Source organism: Clarias gariepinus, chromosome 7 (genome assembly GCF_024256425.1).
Source record: "Clarias gariepinus isolate MV-2021 ecotype Netherlands chromosome 7, CGAR_prim_01v2, whole genome shotgun sequence".
NCBI lineage: Eukaryota > Metazoa > Chordata > Actinopteri > Siluriformes > Clariidae > Clarias > Clarias gariepinus.
In genome coordinates this window covers 13,509,122-13,524,341 of record NC_071106.1, presented here as the reverse complement: position 1 = coordinate 13,524,341, position 15,220 = coordinate 13,509,122, and the positions used below count along the sequence as shown (strand labels likewise).

The following is a 15,220-nucleotide window of genomic DNA, read 5'->3' as shown; positions in this document are numbered from 1 at the left end:
TTGATCTTATGCAGGTTTATTAAAGAACAAAGGAAGGCATACACTGTGGTGCCGTTACAGCCTTGTGATTAAGATACAGTCATTCAATTAGACTTTAAATTCCTTTTATCTGCTATGTAGCTAAAGAGAGCAGAGACCACAAAAGCACAGTTTTAATGTTTTGTCTCAACATTCTTCTGCTCTTCTGGAAAGATTGTGTTAAGTTAATGCTGTCTATTAAAGCAAGTGTCATTTTCATGTTAGTTTGTGTACATAGTGTCATAGCACCTCTGTTATCTAAAAAGTCACACCTCCACTTCCACCATCACCCTCTCTCACTGTCTATTCTTGGTCATTTATTTTCTTATGCATTTTTTTCCCTTCCTCACTGAATATGGGACTTCAACATGTAGTTATAAACCTGTTTTCTACTATACCTGTGTGTGATATTCACCTCCAATTCTCTTAAACTGCTTTTCCCAGCAAGTACAAGCTTTTTTTTTTTTTTGCATCTGTTTTTTGCTTCTTCTTTTTTTTCAGATTCCTCTTTTAAACTACCTTCAATTATCTGAATTGGTTAGATCTGTTTTGTGTTTTGTAGTGGACATTTCAGAGATCCGCGAGGTACGTTCAGGAAAGAACTCCAAGGACTTTGAACGATTTAAGGACAGCAAGGACAAGCATGCGGAGAACATGTGTTTCACAATTTTCTACGGTTCCCAGTTTGTCCTTAACACCCTGAGCTTGGGGGGTGAGTGTGTCTTCGTAGGCTGAATACTGTACAGGGCTAAGCGAAACATCTACATATATTAAATTTTTGTCTGGACATGATTGTTTTATTAGATTTAATAAGACATTTAACATCACAACAGTGTTATGCGAAGAAACATATGCACATTAGATTCCTTCAGTCAATAAGTAAAGTGCTGTTTTTTTTGTGTGCTGTTTGATAGTGGACTCGGTAGATGATGCAGATAAATGGCTAAAAGGACTGGAGCTGCTTAGAGATGAGACACTGCTGGCTTCTACACCAGAAGTTATAGAAAGGTATGATTATAGCGAATTGTTCATCAATGAACACCTTCATTGCAGCTCCAGTATATTCATACAACAATACTGGGGATTTCAAAACTATAAAATAACACATATGGAATTAGGTAATTATGTAAAAACAACAAAAACAACAGTTAGTTGTTATTTTAAGACACAGAGGTCAGCCTTTCTGTAATAGTTCTTGCAAGAACAGTATTGTCAAGTGCATTTGCAAAATCCGTCAAGCACCATAATGAAACTGGCTCTCATGAAGGCCATCCCAGGAGGGGGAGACCCAAAAAAATTTTTAGAGTTATCAGTCTAAAAAATGACCAATTAACAGCACCTCAGATTAGAGGCGTTATGAAGTCTTTACAGAGCATAAGTAGAAGACACATCTCACCATTAACTGTCCAAAGGAGATTAATGCATTTGTTTGGATGCCTTCAGCATTCCTTAACAATGTAGAAAGTAATAAAAATCAGGAACCATCATGGAGTTAGAAAATTACCCCAAACTTTTGAACGGTTGTGTGTATATATATATATATATATATATATATATATATATATATATATACACACATTGCCTGCGTGCTTATGACTTTCAGCACAGTGCTGCTGATTAAATGTTAGTGGTGGCTTAGTGGTTGTGTTGCTCGTATTTGATGGGTATCAAATATATGTGAGTCTTTTGCATTTTACTGTGTTATTTTGTGGAACTTACTGACACACCAAGCGTATTTTATTATCAGGTAATATCAGACAGTATAGCCCCTTCCCTCCCTCTTTTTTGTGTTTTTTTTTTAGGTTTGCGTAGTCTTCTGGTTTCCAAAATCCATCAATACATTTCCTATTACAAATTTTATTAATATTCTTTTTTACCGTAATTTTTTTGTCCATCAAATAATAAGCCTTTAATTCTGCTTATTCATCTTATTCAGTATTCAGTTTAACCATTAATGATGGCATTGTGTGTACTGTATCAGCAAGGCTGCTCGTTAATTTATTTTAAATAAACATTTTTTTAAACTTAATTGGCACCATTTCCCAAAATGTAGAAATAAAAAAAAAGATCTTATAATCCACTGTGACTCTGGCCAATATAAAGTAGTTACTGAGGATTATATAACAGATGCTGTAAATGCATGCCGAAGAGCCGATTTTACCAATCGTTACACTTTCATTGTCAAACCTCATACTGTCTCTGACAACCTGTTTACTGTAAAAACCACAAAGGTCTATCCCGATGTGGACTTTTACTTTGAATGCAGTACGTGTCTTTTGTGAACTTTTTTGTGAAGCGTGAAAAATTACTTCATATCTCTCTTTTTTATATCACTTTACTAATGAGACCAGAAGAGGTAAATGAAATGAAAAACATCCCTTTCTAAGTTCTCTCTGTGGCTGGTCTCTGGATCGATGAGCTTCCTGCAGAGAAATAATTTACATAAATGTGAGATCATCTGCTACAGAAACCCACACTAGTACATGATTAGAAAAGTTAAATCACTGAAATACAGTTGTTGTTTTTTAAATATTGCAATAGCAATATTTTTAACAGCTGGATTTGGTCAGGTGAAACACATTACTGCCTCATATTGAGGTTCATAGTTTGTCATTTGATGCCCACTGCCCTAGGGATGTGCAAACTCTTTGTATTAGTAGCTCTGCTCTAGGGGCTACTTTATTAGTATCACATTCTGACCACAGCACCAGTGTTCGTTGGAAGTCTATTCTTAACTTTGCAGTCACGCTGTCAAGTTAGAAAATTTAATTAATCTAGGTCCGTGGTCTGGTAATGGTTGTGGTACAGTAAGGCTGAAAAGTTGTAAGATATACAGCAACTGTTATCCTACTGCCAGTAAAGTTGCATGCAAAATGACCTACTGACTAATGTTTGATGTACCTGATAAAAGGCCAGTGAGCATAACACATAATTCACTGGGTATAAATAGCACTCACTGCCTCCCTGTTTCCTGTTCATGCACTGACTCTGAGCTTTCTCTCATGTGTAGTTGGTTGCGCAAGCAGATGTACTCCGTTGATCAGACCAAGAAAAACAGGTATTATTCCTCCACATAATTTCTCACTTTCCTCATGATTTCCATGGTAAAATTTTCACCAGCCGGCTTATTCTACAGCGTCACTCAGAAGGAGGTCAAGTCTCTGCTGAATCAGAGCAACTTTAAAGCACCTGGGGGACGATTTCTGAAGGACAGATTCACGGTATTAATACACCAAGCACGGAACCACCGTTTACATTGATACAATGGGTGTTCAGGTCTAACTGGGACTTTTTATTCAACAGAATAACAGAACACAATTATTAAAATAATACACTCACTCACTTTTATTTGTGTTCGGATACCGTCAAGTGAGGAAGTTTTTCGAGTATGCCGGAGCTATACTGAAACTACGGCTGGAACTAACAATTTTTTAAATAATCAATTAATCTGTCGATAATTTTTTCCTGGTTAATCGATTAATCGGATAAAAGTAAAAAACCAAGAAAAGCATTCATTTCCGACCCTTTATTTATAAACAAACTCTTTAGAAAGTGCACAAATATGTTGCTCCTTGAACTGTTATTATAATAATAATAATAATAATAAAATTAAAATGGACTAACAAAAAACATAGACATGTATGCTTTACATCTGCGAAATATATACTTGGATTACGAGCATAATTAGTTCCGGAAGCGGGCTCGTATTTCAAAACACGTCAATAGTAGTATTTTAAAATCTGTGCGAAATTTCACAGAAAGCCAATGCAATGTGGATAAGATAGGGGTGATGTGGTCGTATCTTCTGGCTCGAGTGAGTACTCTCGCTGCTGTGTTCTGGACTAACTGAAGCTTGTTTATACACCTATTTGAACAACCAGACAGTAAGGCGTTACAATAATCCAACCTAGAGGTGATAAAAGCATGTACTAGTTTTTCTGCATCATTTGGTGACAATATATTTCTTATCTACTTATCTATTATCTACATGTGTTTGAAATGAAAGGCTGGAATCTAGAATCACACCAAGGTCTTTTACTGTTTTACTGTCTTTTACTGTTAAATGGCCTAGTCTTTTACTAGGCCATTTAAAATCACAGTGTGATCAGAAAGCTTACTTCTAGCTGCTTGTGGTCCTATGACTAGAACTTCTGTCTTATCAGGATTAAGCAGAAGGAAATTAATTAACATCCAATCTCTTATGTCCTGCTCAACTTTAGTAAACTGTTTTTTCTCGTCTGGTTAAAACGTATAATTTTGTGTCATCAGCATAACAATGAAAACTAATACCATGTTTACGAATTATGTTGCCCAGAGGAAGCATGTAAAGGGAAAAAAGCAGTAGGCCCAAAACTGAACCCTGTGGAACACCAAACTCCACTTGAGAACGTGAGGAATGGTCACCATCTAAATCTACAAACTGATAACGATCATTCAAATAGGATCTGAGGCACAAAAGGGGCCGTTCCCTTAATTCCTACTAGATTTTCTAATCTGTGAAGGAGAATACTATAATCAATAATGTCAAAAGCTGCACTGAGGTCGAGTAACACAAGTATAGTGACGCAACCCTGATCAGAGGCCAATAGGAAGTCATTTACTACTTTAACCATTGCTGTCTCTGTGCTGTGATGAGGCCTAAATTCTGACTGATACAGTTCGTTTATGCTATTTCTATGTAGATATGAACATAGCTGCTGTGATACTACCCTTTCCAGAATTTTTGAGATAAAGGGGAGGTTTGATATCTGCCTGTAATTGTAAAGCTGACAGGGGTCGAGGTCAGGTTTCTTGATTAGTGGTTTAATAATTTCTAATTCAAGGGATTTAGGAACTTACCCACTGCTGAGTAAACAGTTAATTTCTTTTAACAGGGGTTCTGTTATTGCTGAACTATCTGCTTTATAACGGAATCACTGCTGTAAAGTAAAAATAAAACAAATTAACCTGCTCTTTATCTTTGAAAAAAATAGCAACAGAGCAGTGTTTCTGTGTAGAGCAGAGAGAAAGAGTGTGTGAGACACAAAATAAAATATGTTTTACTCGCACACACGTGGTCACAGTGTTATAGTAAACAGTACACGCGTGCATGGATGTTGATTATACTGTATGTTTTTTTGTTTTTTTTTGCTCTGCCCTGTCTATAAGGCGCTAAACTCTGCTAGCATCAGTGCGAGAGACCGAGTTCCGCTCAACTTAAGTGTTTTTTAGTAATCAAATGTCTCCGCCTCGCGCGACACAGCGGATCAATTATGAAATTCGTTGCCAACGCTTTTGGTAATCGATTTTTATCGATTCGTTGTTGCAGCTCTAACTGAAACGTCTAAAATGTTAGCTTCCCAGAAACTCCTAAAAGGGTCGTGACATGTAGACCGTACAGGGGATGTGGCAATAACTCCCAGACGAGTTCCTGTAATTCGCAAGTGGTCTTCGTGGATGGCTGTGGGTACAGTTCCCATAGATGGATTCTTCACTTCTGCAAGTTGGCAACAAGTTATTCGTTGTTCTCCAGGATCATTTGTTTTACTCACTGAATGTTTAAAACACATTTATGACTGCAGTGGTCTGCTATCCGCAACAGTCGAGATTGTCAATCACAGATGTACGGTCTTTAAAACCTTTGCGTCGGTTAAATATTTGACTAAGACATCTTCATAACAAATATGAGAAATTTCATAACAAGTCCCGGTTTGACTTGAACGCCACTTGTATTTACCTCCAGAGCCGACTTAGAAAAATATCTAAATCTCCTAAACAATCTGAGTGTACTGTATAAATTTGTGTCCTGTTTGCAGGCTGTTGGAGGGAAAAAAGACCTCCTTGACTTTGAGCAGTTTCACAAGTTCTACAATGAGTTAATGTTCGAAAACCAGAGGACGGTGAGTGTGACCCTTTATTTTGATGTCATTTTCTTTAAACCGTGCACATTTACATGTCAGTCTAAAGCATGGGTACTGTATTGCATGTGTTTGTTAGATACTGGATGAATTTAAAAAGGAGTCCTGTGCATTCATCATGGGGTGAGATGTCCCTCGTTTTATTTTCCTAAACAAACTTAGTAATAAAGTTTTGTTTTTTTTGTATTTAAGTGTGGATGGTCTGTGGTTTTAATGAGAGTGTTTTTTGTTTGTGTTTGTAGGAACACTGAAAGGCCTGAAGCCTCTGTAGTTCATCTATATGACTTCCAACGCTTCCTTGTCTATCAGCAAAAAGTAAGAATGATGTTTTTGTGTAGACACCTTTTAACAAACTGTTCATAAACTGTCATGAACAGTAAGTGGTGTGAATGATATCCATTTTGAATATCATATCACCATGAAGATGGCTTTGGACTAAAACTGATTTGAAACATTTTTCCTGTATTGGCTACGGGCTACCATTGCTCTGATAACTTTAGGACTACAATTGCCACTTCCGTTCCGTACAGTGGACACAAAATAGACTTTGTGTTAAAGATTTTATGTCGAAATAGACTTTGTTTTAAAGATTTCGTGTTCAAAATAGACCTTGTGTTACTGAAGTTCCTGGTTGCACAGTTATATATTTGACTACATGGCAAAGGGATTTTTTAAAATACTTTTTTATCTCAGTATCCGGTGTCAACCAGATGAGGATGGGTTCCCTTTTGAGTCTGGTTCCTCTCAGGGTTTCTTCCTCATCTCGTCTCCGAGAATTTTTTTTTTTTTGCCACGGTTGCCTCCAGCTTGCTTATTAAGGATGTATAAAGGTTAAAACTATATGCAGAATTTATACATTTTTGTAAAGGTAATGTTTTACTGTCTCCATTATGAAACATTCTATATGAATAAAATTGAATGGACTGAAATGATAGAATTCAAGAAGCACTTATGCTGCCTCATGCTATGGATGATTTTTATGAGTAGAGAAAGAGAGGTCAGTTAACAATAATACCTGGGAAAATGGTGATGGGATCCACCGTACATATGCTGTACAGTATATAACATGCAATATTCCTATATTGATCATGTATACTTATGTAGCTGTACTTAAACTGCAATGCCTACCGTGCTAGAGCTGCACCCTCGTGCCCACGACTGCATCACAGATGTGTTGATATCCATCAGTACAGCACTCACTCTGTAAACACCATTTATTATCAACAATTATCATTTGTTTATCTAACCAGTGATTTTGCTTTATCAACACAAATCCTTCCACGACTGGCGGAACTAATTAACCGCGTCTGGCAGAGCTGGCAACTGACACTTAGCGACCAACCAACCAATATAATTAACAGGAGTAAAATTAGTTTTATATTCTTACCAGTACCATGGAGGTAGTGGACAGTCCTGTAAATCTCATAAGTTTTTTTTATATTTCCACTTATTTCTTTTTTAGAATATCAGCTTCATGGTTGAATCCCAAATAGAGTTTAAAGGAAAGCTAGTGCACTAGGGTGTACACTCCACAATCATAAAAGCCGTAAATAAACAATGTTTTAGATGCATTTCTTGATTTTGAGCAGGCAGTTGCTCTCTCGCCTCAGTACTACGGTCTATTATCACCATTCCTAAAATGGCTCTCATCTAAGCAGATTGTTCAGTTGTAACTAACTTGTATAATGTACATTAAACAACAGTTAGATCCAAACAAGTAGTTTGATTAGACAAGTGAAATGGTGATATAGAGCACTACAGCACTGCAACGTTTACCTACATTTATCACTCCGCTTCACAGATGCTCTAATTGTTGATTATACTGTACTAACTTTTGGTCGCGCGCTTAACTCTACATTGTAACGCTAAAAAGATTTTTACAAGCTATTTACAAACCTGATTCCAAAAAAGTTGCGACACTGTAAAAATTGTAAATAAAAACAAGTTTCAAATTTTAATATTTTATTCAAAATAAAACATAGATGACATATCAAATGTTTAAACTGAGAAAATTTATCATTTTAAGGGAAAAATAAGTTGATTTTAAATATCAACACATTTTAAAAAAGTTGGGACAAGACCATGTTTACCACTGTGTGGAATCAACTCTTCTTTTTTTAACAGTCCGCAAATGTTTGGGGACGGTGGAGACAAGTTGCTCAATGTTGTCCCATTCTTGTCTAATACAGGCTTCTAGTCGTTCAACTGTCTTAGGTCTTCTTTGTTGCATCTTCCTCTTTATGATGTGCCAAATGTTTTCTATGGGTGAAAGATCTGGACTGCAGGCTGAGCATTTTAGTACCCGGATCCTTCTCCTACGCAGCCATGATGTTGTAATTGATGCAGTATTTGGTCTGGCATTGTTATGTTGGAAAATGCAAGATTTTCGCTGAAAGAGACAATGTCTTTATGGAAGCATATGTTGTTCTTGAACTTGAATATACCTTTCAGCATTGATGGTGCCTTTCCAGATGTGTAAGCTGCCCATGCCACATGCACTCATGCAACCCCATACAATCAGAGGTGCAGGCTTCTGAACTGAGCGCTGATAACAACTTGGGTTGTCCTTGTCCTCTTTAGTCCAGATGACATGGCGTCCCAGTTTCCCAAAAAAAACTAAAAATTTTGATTTCGTCTGACCACAGGACAGTTTTCCACTTTGCCACAGTCTATTTTAAATGAGCCTTGGCCCAGAGAAAACGCCTGCACTTCTGGATCATGTTTGGATATGGCTTCTTTTTTGACCTATAAAGTTTTAGCTGGCAACGGCGAATGGCATGGTGGATTGTGTTCACCGACAATGTTTTCTGGAAGTATTCCTGAGCCCATGTTGTGATTTCCATTACAGTAGCATTCCTGTATGTGATGCAGTGCCGTCCAAGGGCCCGAAGATTACAGGCATCCAGTATGGTCTTCCGGCCTTGACGCACAGAGATTGTTCCAGATTCTCTGAATCTTTGGATGATATTATGCACTGTAGATGATGATAACTTCAAACTCTTTGCAATTTTTCTCTGAGAAACTCCTTTCTGATATTCCGCCAATATTTTTCACCACAGGATTGGGGGAATTGGTTAGCCTCTGCCCATCTTGACTTCTGAGAGACACTGCCACTCTGAAAGGCTCTTTTTATACCCAATCATGCTACTTGACCTAATAAGTTTCAAAATAGGTCCTCCAGCTGATTCTTATATGTACGATTAACTTTTCCGGCCTCCTATTACTACCTGTCCTAACTTTTTTTGGAATGTGTAGCTCTCATGAAATCCAAAATGAGCCAATATTTGGCATAACATTTCAAAATGTTTCACTTTCAACATTTGATATGTTATCTGTATTCTATTCTAAATAAAATAGTGACATTTGAAACTTCCACTTCATTGCATTCTGTTTGTATTTACAATTTGTACAGTGTCTCAACTTTTTTGGAATTGGGTTTGTATGTTAGTAATTGATTAAATAAATAAACAAATCATAATTTGTTGATAATAAATGCGGTTTGTAAAACTGTTTTATAATATCAATACCTCCTCGTTCCTATGACTGTATCACAGTGGTGCTGATATTCAGTACAACAGCACTCCCTCTCATGTGATATTACTGAAGTTGATTACCTTTAAAAAAATCCATTTGAACTTTCTGTTCTCTAGTAATTAACAGATATAATTACTTTGTTCATTGTGGTCTTTTAAATGTCCTATTTATACCTATTATAGCATTACTGACCTAATATTTTTAGGCTGTTAAAAGGTTATCCAATGTAATCTTTTCACATTGGTCACAAACCACTTCTGACTTAACCGTGTTTATTTTGTTTTTAATATTTGGTCTATAGGAGTCCTGGGCTAACAACGTAAATCAGGTGCGAGAACTGATGACCACTTTCATCGATGACACCATGAGAAAAACCAACGATCCAGAGTTCACAGTTGGGGAGGTACCAAATCTTTAAGGTTTTTACTGTATGTGCCTGTAGTACCTTCACATCAATTTGTAGCCCTTAACTTATTAATTCTTTTATTTTTATTTTTATTTAGTTCCTTAGCTTTCTGTTTTCCAAAGAGAACTCCATTTGGGATGAGAAATACTCCGAACTGTCGAGCTTGGACATGAACAACCCTTTATCTCACTACTGGATCAACTCGTCGCATAATACGTGAGTGTGGACCTTCACAAAACCACATCCACACATTGCCTTTGTTTTTTTATGGGGTACTTCCTGCTGCAGAGTGTGATGTGTGCAACTGTGTTGTTGTTTTTTTTACAGCTATCTGACTGGTGACCAGCTACGCAGCGAATCTTCTACAGAGGCCTATGTGCGCTGTTTGAGACTTGGCTGCCGCTGCATTGAGTGTTAGTGACAATAATACAACTTTATTGTATGGCATCTTTTGTGTTTCCTATAGAATCCGCTTTTTTATGGTCCTGCTGGAGTTTTTTGTGCTGTTGAGCACATTGTGCGATGGGTTTCCCCTCGTTTTAACCGCAATAGTGGTTTTTACATGCCATAAAGTTCAAGGCCTTAAATTCGCGACCCTCCGATCAGCAACCCAGATCCTGCTAGAGTAGTGGATTAAAAATAACTGACAAGGGACTGACAAGCTTTTTTAACTGAGTGATTTCAATTTCTCTGATCCTTCTGCACATTATAGAGTCAGTACAGTTCTCCCAACATCTAATATCACAGTGAAGCTGCTGGGGGGAGGGGGGTCGCAACACCAATGCTGTGCGCAAAGCTGTTTTCAGCCACAGCGTTGCCGAGGTATTTTTACAGAATGCAAATTTCCCTTGCAACCTGTAGACGTTTTACTTAGACAACCAAAAAGCAAACGGAGCCAGACTGAATGTAAGAAAAAAAGGTTTGATGTGGTTTTGTGCCAAGTTCATGTCTATGAGTGTGAGAGCCAGAGATTCTCTCTCTCTCTCTCTCTCTTTCTCTCTCTTTCTATCTATCTTTTAGACAGATTATTTTTAACATAGCAAAAAAAAGGGAATGTTATATTTGAAAAAGCCAGATATAAATCACTGGGAGTAAGTATGGGACAATGATCATTTTATGTTATAGCCTTATATTGTAGTATACTCATAAATATGTATGTAAAATATGTGCAGCAGTTCACTGAGGCATGTTTCACTGGCTAAGATTAAATGTGAGGAGCAGCTATGATTAGGCAACCAATTAAAAAACAAACACATTAAAGTGTAAATCTCTTTTATTTGTCCTATGAGGTTGGCGAAAAAAAAGATTTCAAATTCTCGAAACACTCACTACTTCCTGGTCTCTTCTTCCGCAGCATTCCTTTCCATGTCTTTGGATGTCAAGCTTCTTGAACTAGCTGGAACTAATGTTCAATTAATTTTTTTTCTTCTACAAACACAACACCCATTAACCTGTATTATTAAGGACCCATTTCATCTAAAACAATGCAACGTTAAAGGGTCATGGATGGCGTTAAGATTTGTACCGCTTCTTACAACTAGATTTTTATCAAACGTCAGAATGAGCAGAATCCAACCACTTTACCCTTGTTTTCACGAAATCACTTTGCTTTCATTGCTTTTACTTTCCAAGTTCATATGTCTTTTATACTTGTCTCATTCCAAAAAATGTTGTCGATAGTCTGCTGAAAACATGTGCAAGCATAAGAGAACAGCATAGTAAAGTAAGAAAATACTAATAATTGAACAGTTATAGTAGAATGTGATTAAGTTTTTGTACTAACGCCGGTTAAAAGGTAAAAGCTTTATTGGTTTGGAAAAACAAATGCTCAGTTTAGCTGTCTGGTGTCCTAACTATATTTTTTGCTTTCATACAGTGGACTGCTGGAATGGACCAGATGAATGGCCCATCATTTACCACGGATGGACAAGAACCACCAAAATTAAGTTTAAAGATGTAGTGAGGGCTATCAACGAGCATGCCTTCGTAACATCTGAGTAAGTTACAAGTTAATACCCTCCCCTTCCCGCTTTAAAATGAACTGCCGTTACCTTGACTTGGTTCTGGTTTAGATTTTAGTCCTCTTATTGCATCTAGTGTCAAAAAAAGAAACTACAGCAATCTCTAACAGAGGCCTACTGGTATAGGAATCACTCTACATCATGGCATATCTTTCTGTTTGCTGTTAATCTGTTACCTGTTAAGGCCGCTCAAGTGTTGTTAAATCTTAGCTGCTAATTTACTGGTTATTTAAGTGTGTTTGCTGAGTTATTTCCCCATCTTAATTAAAATCTTTGTATCGAATTTATCAAACTGAATGCTTTAAAGTCATGTTAATGCCAGATGTGTGTCCAGATTTGTAAATGTAAGCTAACCATAATACTGGTTAGGTATCCAGTGGTGCTGTCCATAGAAGAGCACTGCGATGTGAGGCAGCAGAAACTGATGGCTCAGTACTTCAGAGAGGTGTTCCAGGACAAGCTGCTCATTGAACCTGTGGAGCTGGAAGCAGAGCAGCTGCCCTCACCCAATCAGCTCAAGGGCAAGATCATCATCAAGGTTCTCACTGTTTACCTTGGCTTATATTAGAGTATGGAGGGTTTTAGCAGGAAAGTAGAAAGTAGAAGATGCAGGCTCCAGTTTATTTGTATCAACATACTGTTCATATTAGTTTCACTGAATTAAATATATTGGGATAAAAAAAAGTCTTTAAAACGTTGAGGTGAGAAAGAGAGAGTTTGAAGCGAAGTTGCTGATCAGTCAGTTGTAAAGTCCATAGCTTTAACTTTAAACATTTTTATTATATATAATTTAATCAAATTGCATAAAAATATTTTTTTATTTGTATGTGCCCTGTTTGTGTGTGTGTGTGTGTGTGTGTGTGTGTGTGTGTGTGCATTTGCTTTTTAAATTAAATTTTATTACTATAATCAGCAAATGAGCCATGTTTTGATTACACCATTCAAACCTTTTAAACATGCATAAAAACCAGGAAGGTAAGGTCAGGTACAGGGTACAAATCATTGTTTCCATTATATAAGCAGACGTACAACAAACATTTAAAACTGCTGTAGTATGCATTCAGCTGTTGTGATGTACACAGGAAATACAGTATAGACTAGGAAAAAAATAAGCTGTGGTTATAGGCTGGTAGGTTATGAGAGTTTGAATATAGGGCTAACGTCTGCTTCTTCTTTACCTCAGCATAAAAAGCTGAATATTGGTGAGACCTTTGGAAGAAAAGATCTGTCCAGAGGAGAGAAGCAGGGAGAACTTTTCATCTGGGACCCCATAGATGAGGTGCTTCAAAATCTCCTTCATACCACTTTAAGGTTTTTTTTTTGTCCTCCAGAATTATTGGTGCCCAAAAATGAGTATAATATACAACAATTGTGCATAGTGGTTATGTTGTGCAATCTTTTTTATTTTTCCCTCCCAGGCTACCAAAACTTCTGTATTCGAATGTATAGATTTACATTTGTTCATACGATGGTTCAGTGTGTGACAAGACAAATGTGTATGCTTGTTTTTTTTAGACATGGTATAAGCACTACTGTGTGATATCCAAAAACAAACTGTACTATGCAGAGGAAAACGAGCCAGATGAGGACACGAGATCGGTACAATCCCTAGCATTTAAATTCAATGAATGATGATGTCAGGTGAATGCAGAAGTGCAATCTGATTGTCCTCTACTCTCATGGTCAGTCTGTAAGCAGTGTGGATTTGCACCGGTCCGAGCCCTGGTTCCATGGGCGTCTCGCTGAGGGCAGACAGACCGCCGAGAGACTGCTGCAGGAATTCTGTGCGGAGTCTGGGGGTAAAGACGGAACTTTTCTGGTGCGAGAAAGCGACACCTACGTTAATGACTGCACGCTGTCTTTCTGGTATGTCTAGCAAGCTCAAGAAAAAGAAAAAAAATCATCAGTCTAATTCATGATAATGCATTATGATAAGGGGACCATTTCTATGGTGGAATGATGGCGTAGTTGATAGCCCTTAGACCTTCCGGGTTTGATTCCCTCATCAGGTCTATGTGTGTAGAGTTTGCATGTTGTCTCTGTGCTTGCTGCGTTTCTTCTGCGCACAGTCCAAAGATAGGCAGAGTAGGTTAATTCGTGTTCCCAGATTGCCATTAGTGTATGTGTGTGTGTGTGTGTGTGTGTGTGTGCACGTGCGAGCCCTGTGATGTACCCTGCCTCATGCCAGAAATCTCTAGGATATGCTGCAGGCTTCCTGTACAGGTTATGTGGTATAAAAAATTAATGAATGAATAAATCAACATCCTTAAGCAGCCTTTTTCATCCATCAGATGTCATCCATTTTGGCACTGTAGAGTTATATAAAGCTGTATGTCTTATTTTTTTTAGAGGGGGGGATTTTCCCCTGATTTTCTTTCTAATTTAGTCGTGTCACATACGAAGAACATTCAACTAACGTAACACACCGGAGGACAGCGCTATCCGCTCCTTCCGCTTGCGTGAGCTCACAGACGCCCCTGATTGGCTGTAGAGCCGTGATTAATGTGGGAGCACGAAATACCTCTCATCCCTCCACTCTGAGAGAGCTCAGCCAATCAGCTCTCTCTAGACCTCCAGCTGCGAGAGGTTACAGCATATCGAACTCGCGATCTCCGGATGATAGGGCAAGCACTTTATCACTTATTAGGAGACCCCAAAACTGTATGTCTTTAATTGCACTGGGTCTAATATTAGTTTTAGGTTTTGTACAATGTGTTTTTGTGTTGCACAGGCGCAGTGGGAGAGTACAGCACTGCCGGATCCGCTCATCCTCAGACGGGAACCACATTATATTTTTCCTGACCGAGAACTTGCACTTCCCCAGCGTTTATTCTCTGATACAGCACTACAGAGAGAGCCCACTTCGTTGCCACGACTTCAACTTGCGCCTCACTGACTTTGTGCCCCGGCCGAACATGCACCTGAATGAGGGGTGAGTGAAGAAAAAGACGAAGCAAAATAAAGATCGCCTTCTAACTTAAGAAATAGAAATGAAATGTAGATTTTTCTTTAGAAGTAGTGGAGGAACCCCAGGCATGTTTGGTTTGTTCTTGCAGATTAATGTTGCCTTGAATTGTAAAATATTGTTGCGAGGAAGACTTCTTACTCCATTGCAGTAGTGCTTCGATAACACCGTGCTTTTTTTTCCGTACAGGTGGTTTTACAGTAACATGAGTCGAGGTGAGGCAGAAGACACGCTACTGAGGATTCCTCGAGATGGAGCCTTCCTCATAAGGCAGAGGGAAGAGTCAGACTCTTACGCCATCACCTTCAGGTGCTCTTCAAAGCTTCGTACTTCTCTTTCAGCCCATCTTCTCTTTTTTATCATCCCTCCATCAAGGAAC

The 15,220-nt window shown here is 38.0% G+C and overlaps 1 protein-coding gene across 2 annotated transcripts in view; it reads left to right on the top strand.

The window, feature by feature from the left end:
* plcg2 (phospholipase C, gamma 2) overlaps positions 1–15,220 on the top strand; it is a 36,363-nt gene that overhangs the window by 5,377 nt on the left and 15,766 nt on the right. For both annotated transcript variants that reach the window (XM_053500165.1, XM_053500166.1), the window contains exons 3-19: positions 581–730; positions 933–1,026; positions 3,029–3,076; positions 3,155–3,239; positions 5,814–5,897; positions 5,995–6,038; positions 6,158–6,230; positions 9,751–9,852; positions 9,953–10,071; positions 10,183–10,268; positions 11,732–11,852; positions 12,246–12,414; positions 13,060–13,155; positions 13,392–13,475; positions 13,564–13,742; positions 14,608–14,808; positions 15,031–15,150. In XM_053500165.1, the coding sequence (XP_053356140.1) occupies positions 581–730; positions 933–1,026; positions 3,029–3,076; positions 3,155–3,239; positions 5,814–5,897; positions 5,995–6,038; positions 6,158–6,230; positions 9,751–9,852; positions 9,953–10,071; positions 10,183–10,268; positions 11,732–11,852; positions 12,246–12,414; positions 13,060–13,155; positions 13,392–13,475; positions 13,564–13,742; positions 14,608–14,808; positions 15,031–15,150 (1,855 nt within the window). The remainder of the gene's footprint in view (positions 1–580; positions 731–932; positions 1,027–3,028; positions 3,077–3,154; positions 3,240–5,813; positions 5,898–5,994; positions 6,039–6,157; positions 6,231–9,750; positions 9,853–9,952; positions 10,072–10,182; positions 10,269–11,731; positions 11,853–12,245; positions 12,415–13,059; positions 13,156–13,391; positions 13,476–13,563; positions 13,743–14,607; positions 14,809–15,030; positions 15,151–15,220) is intronic.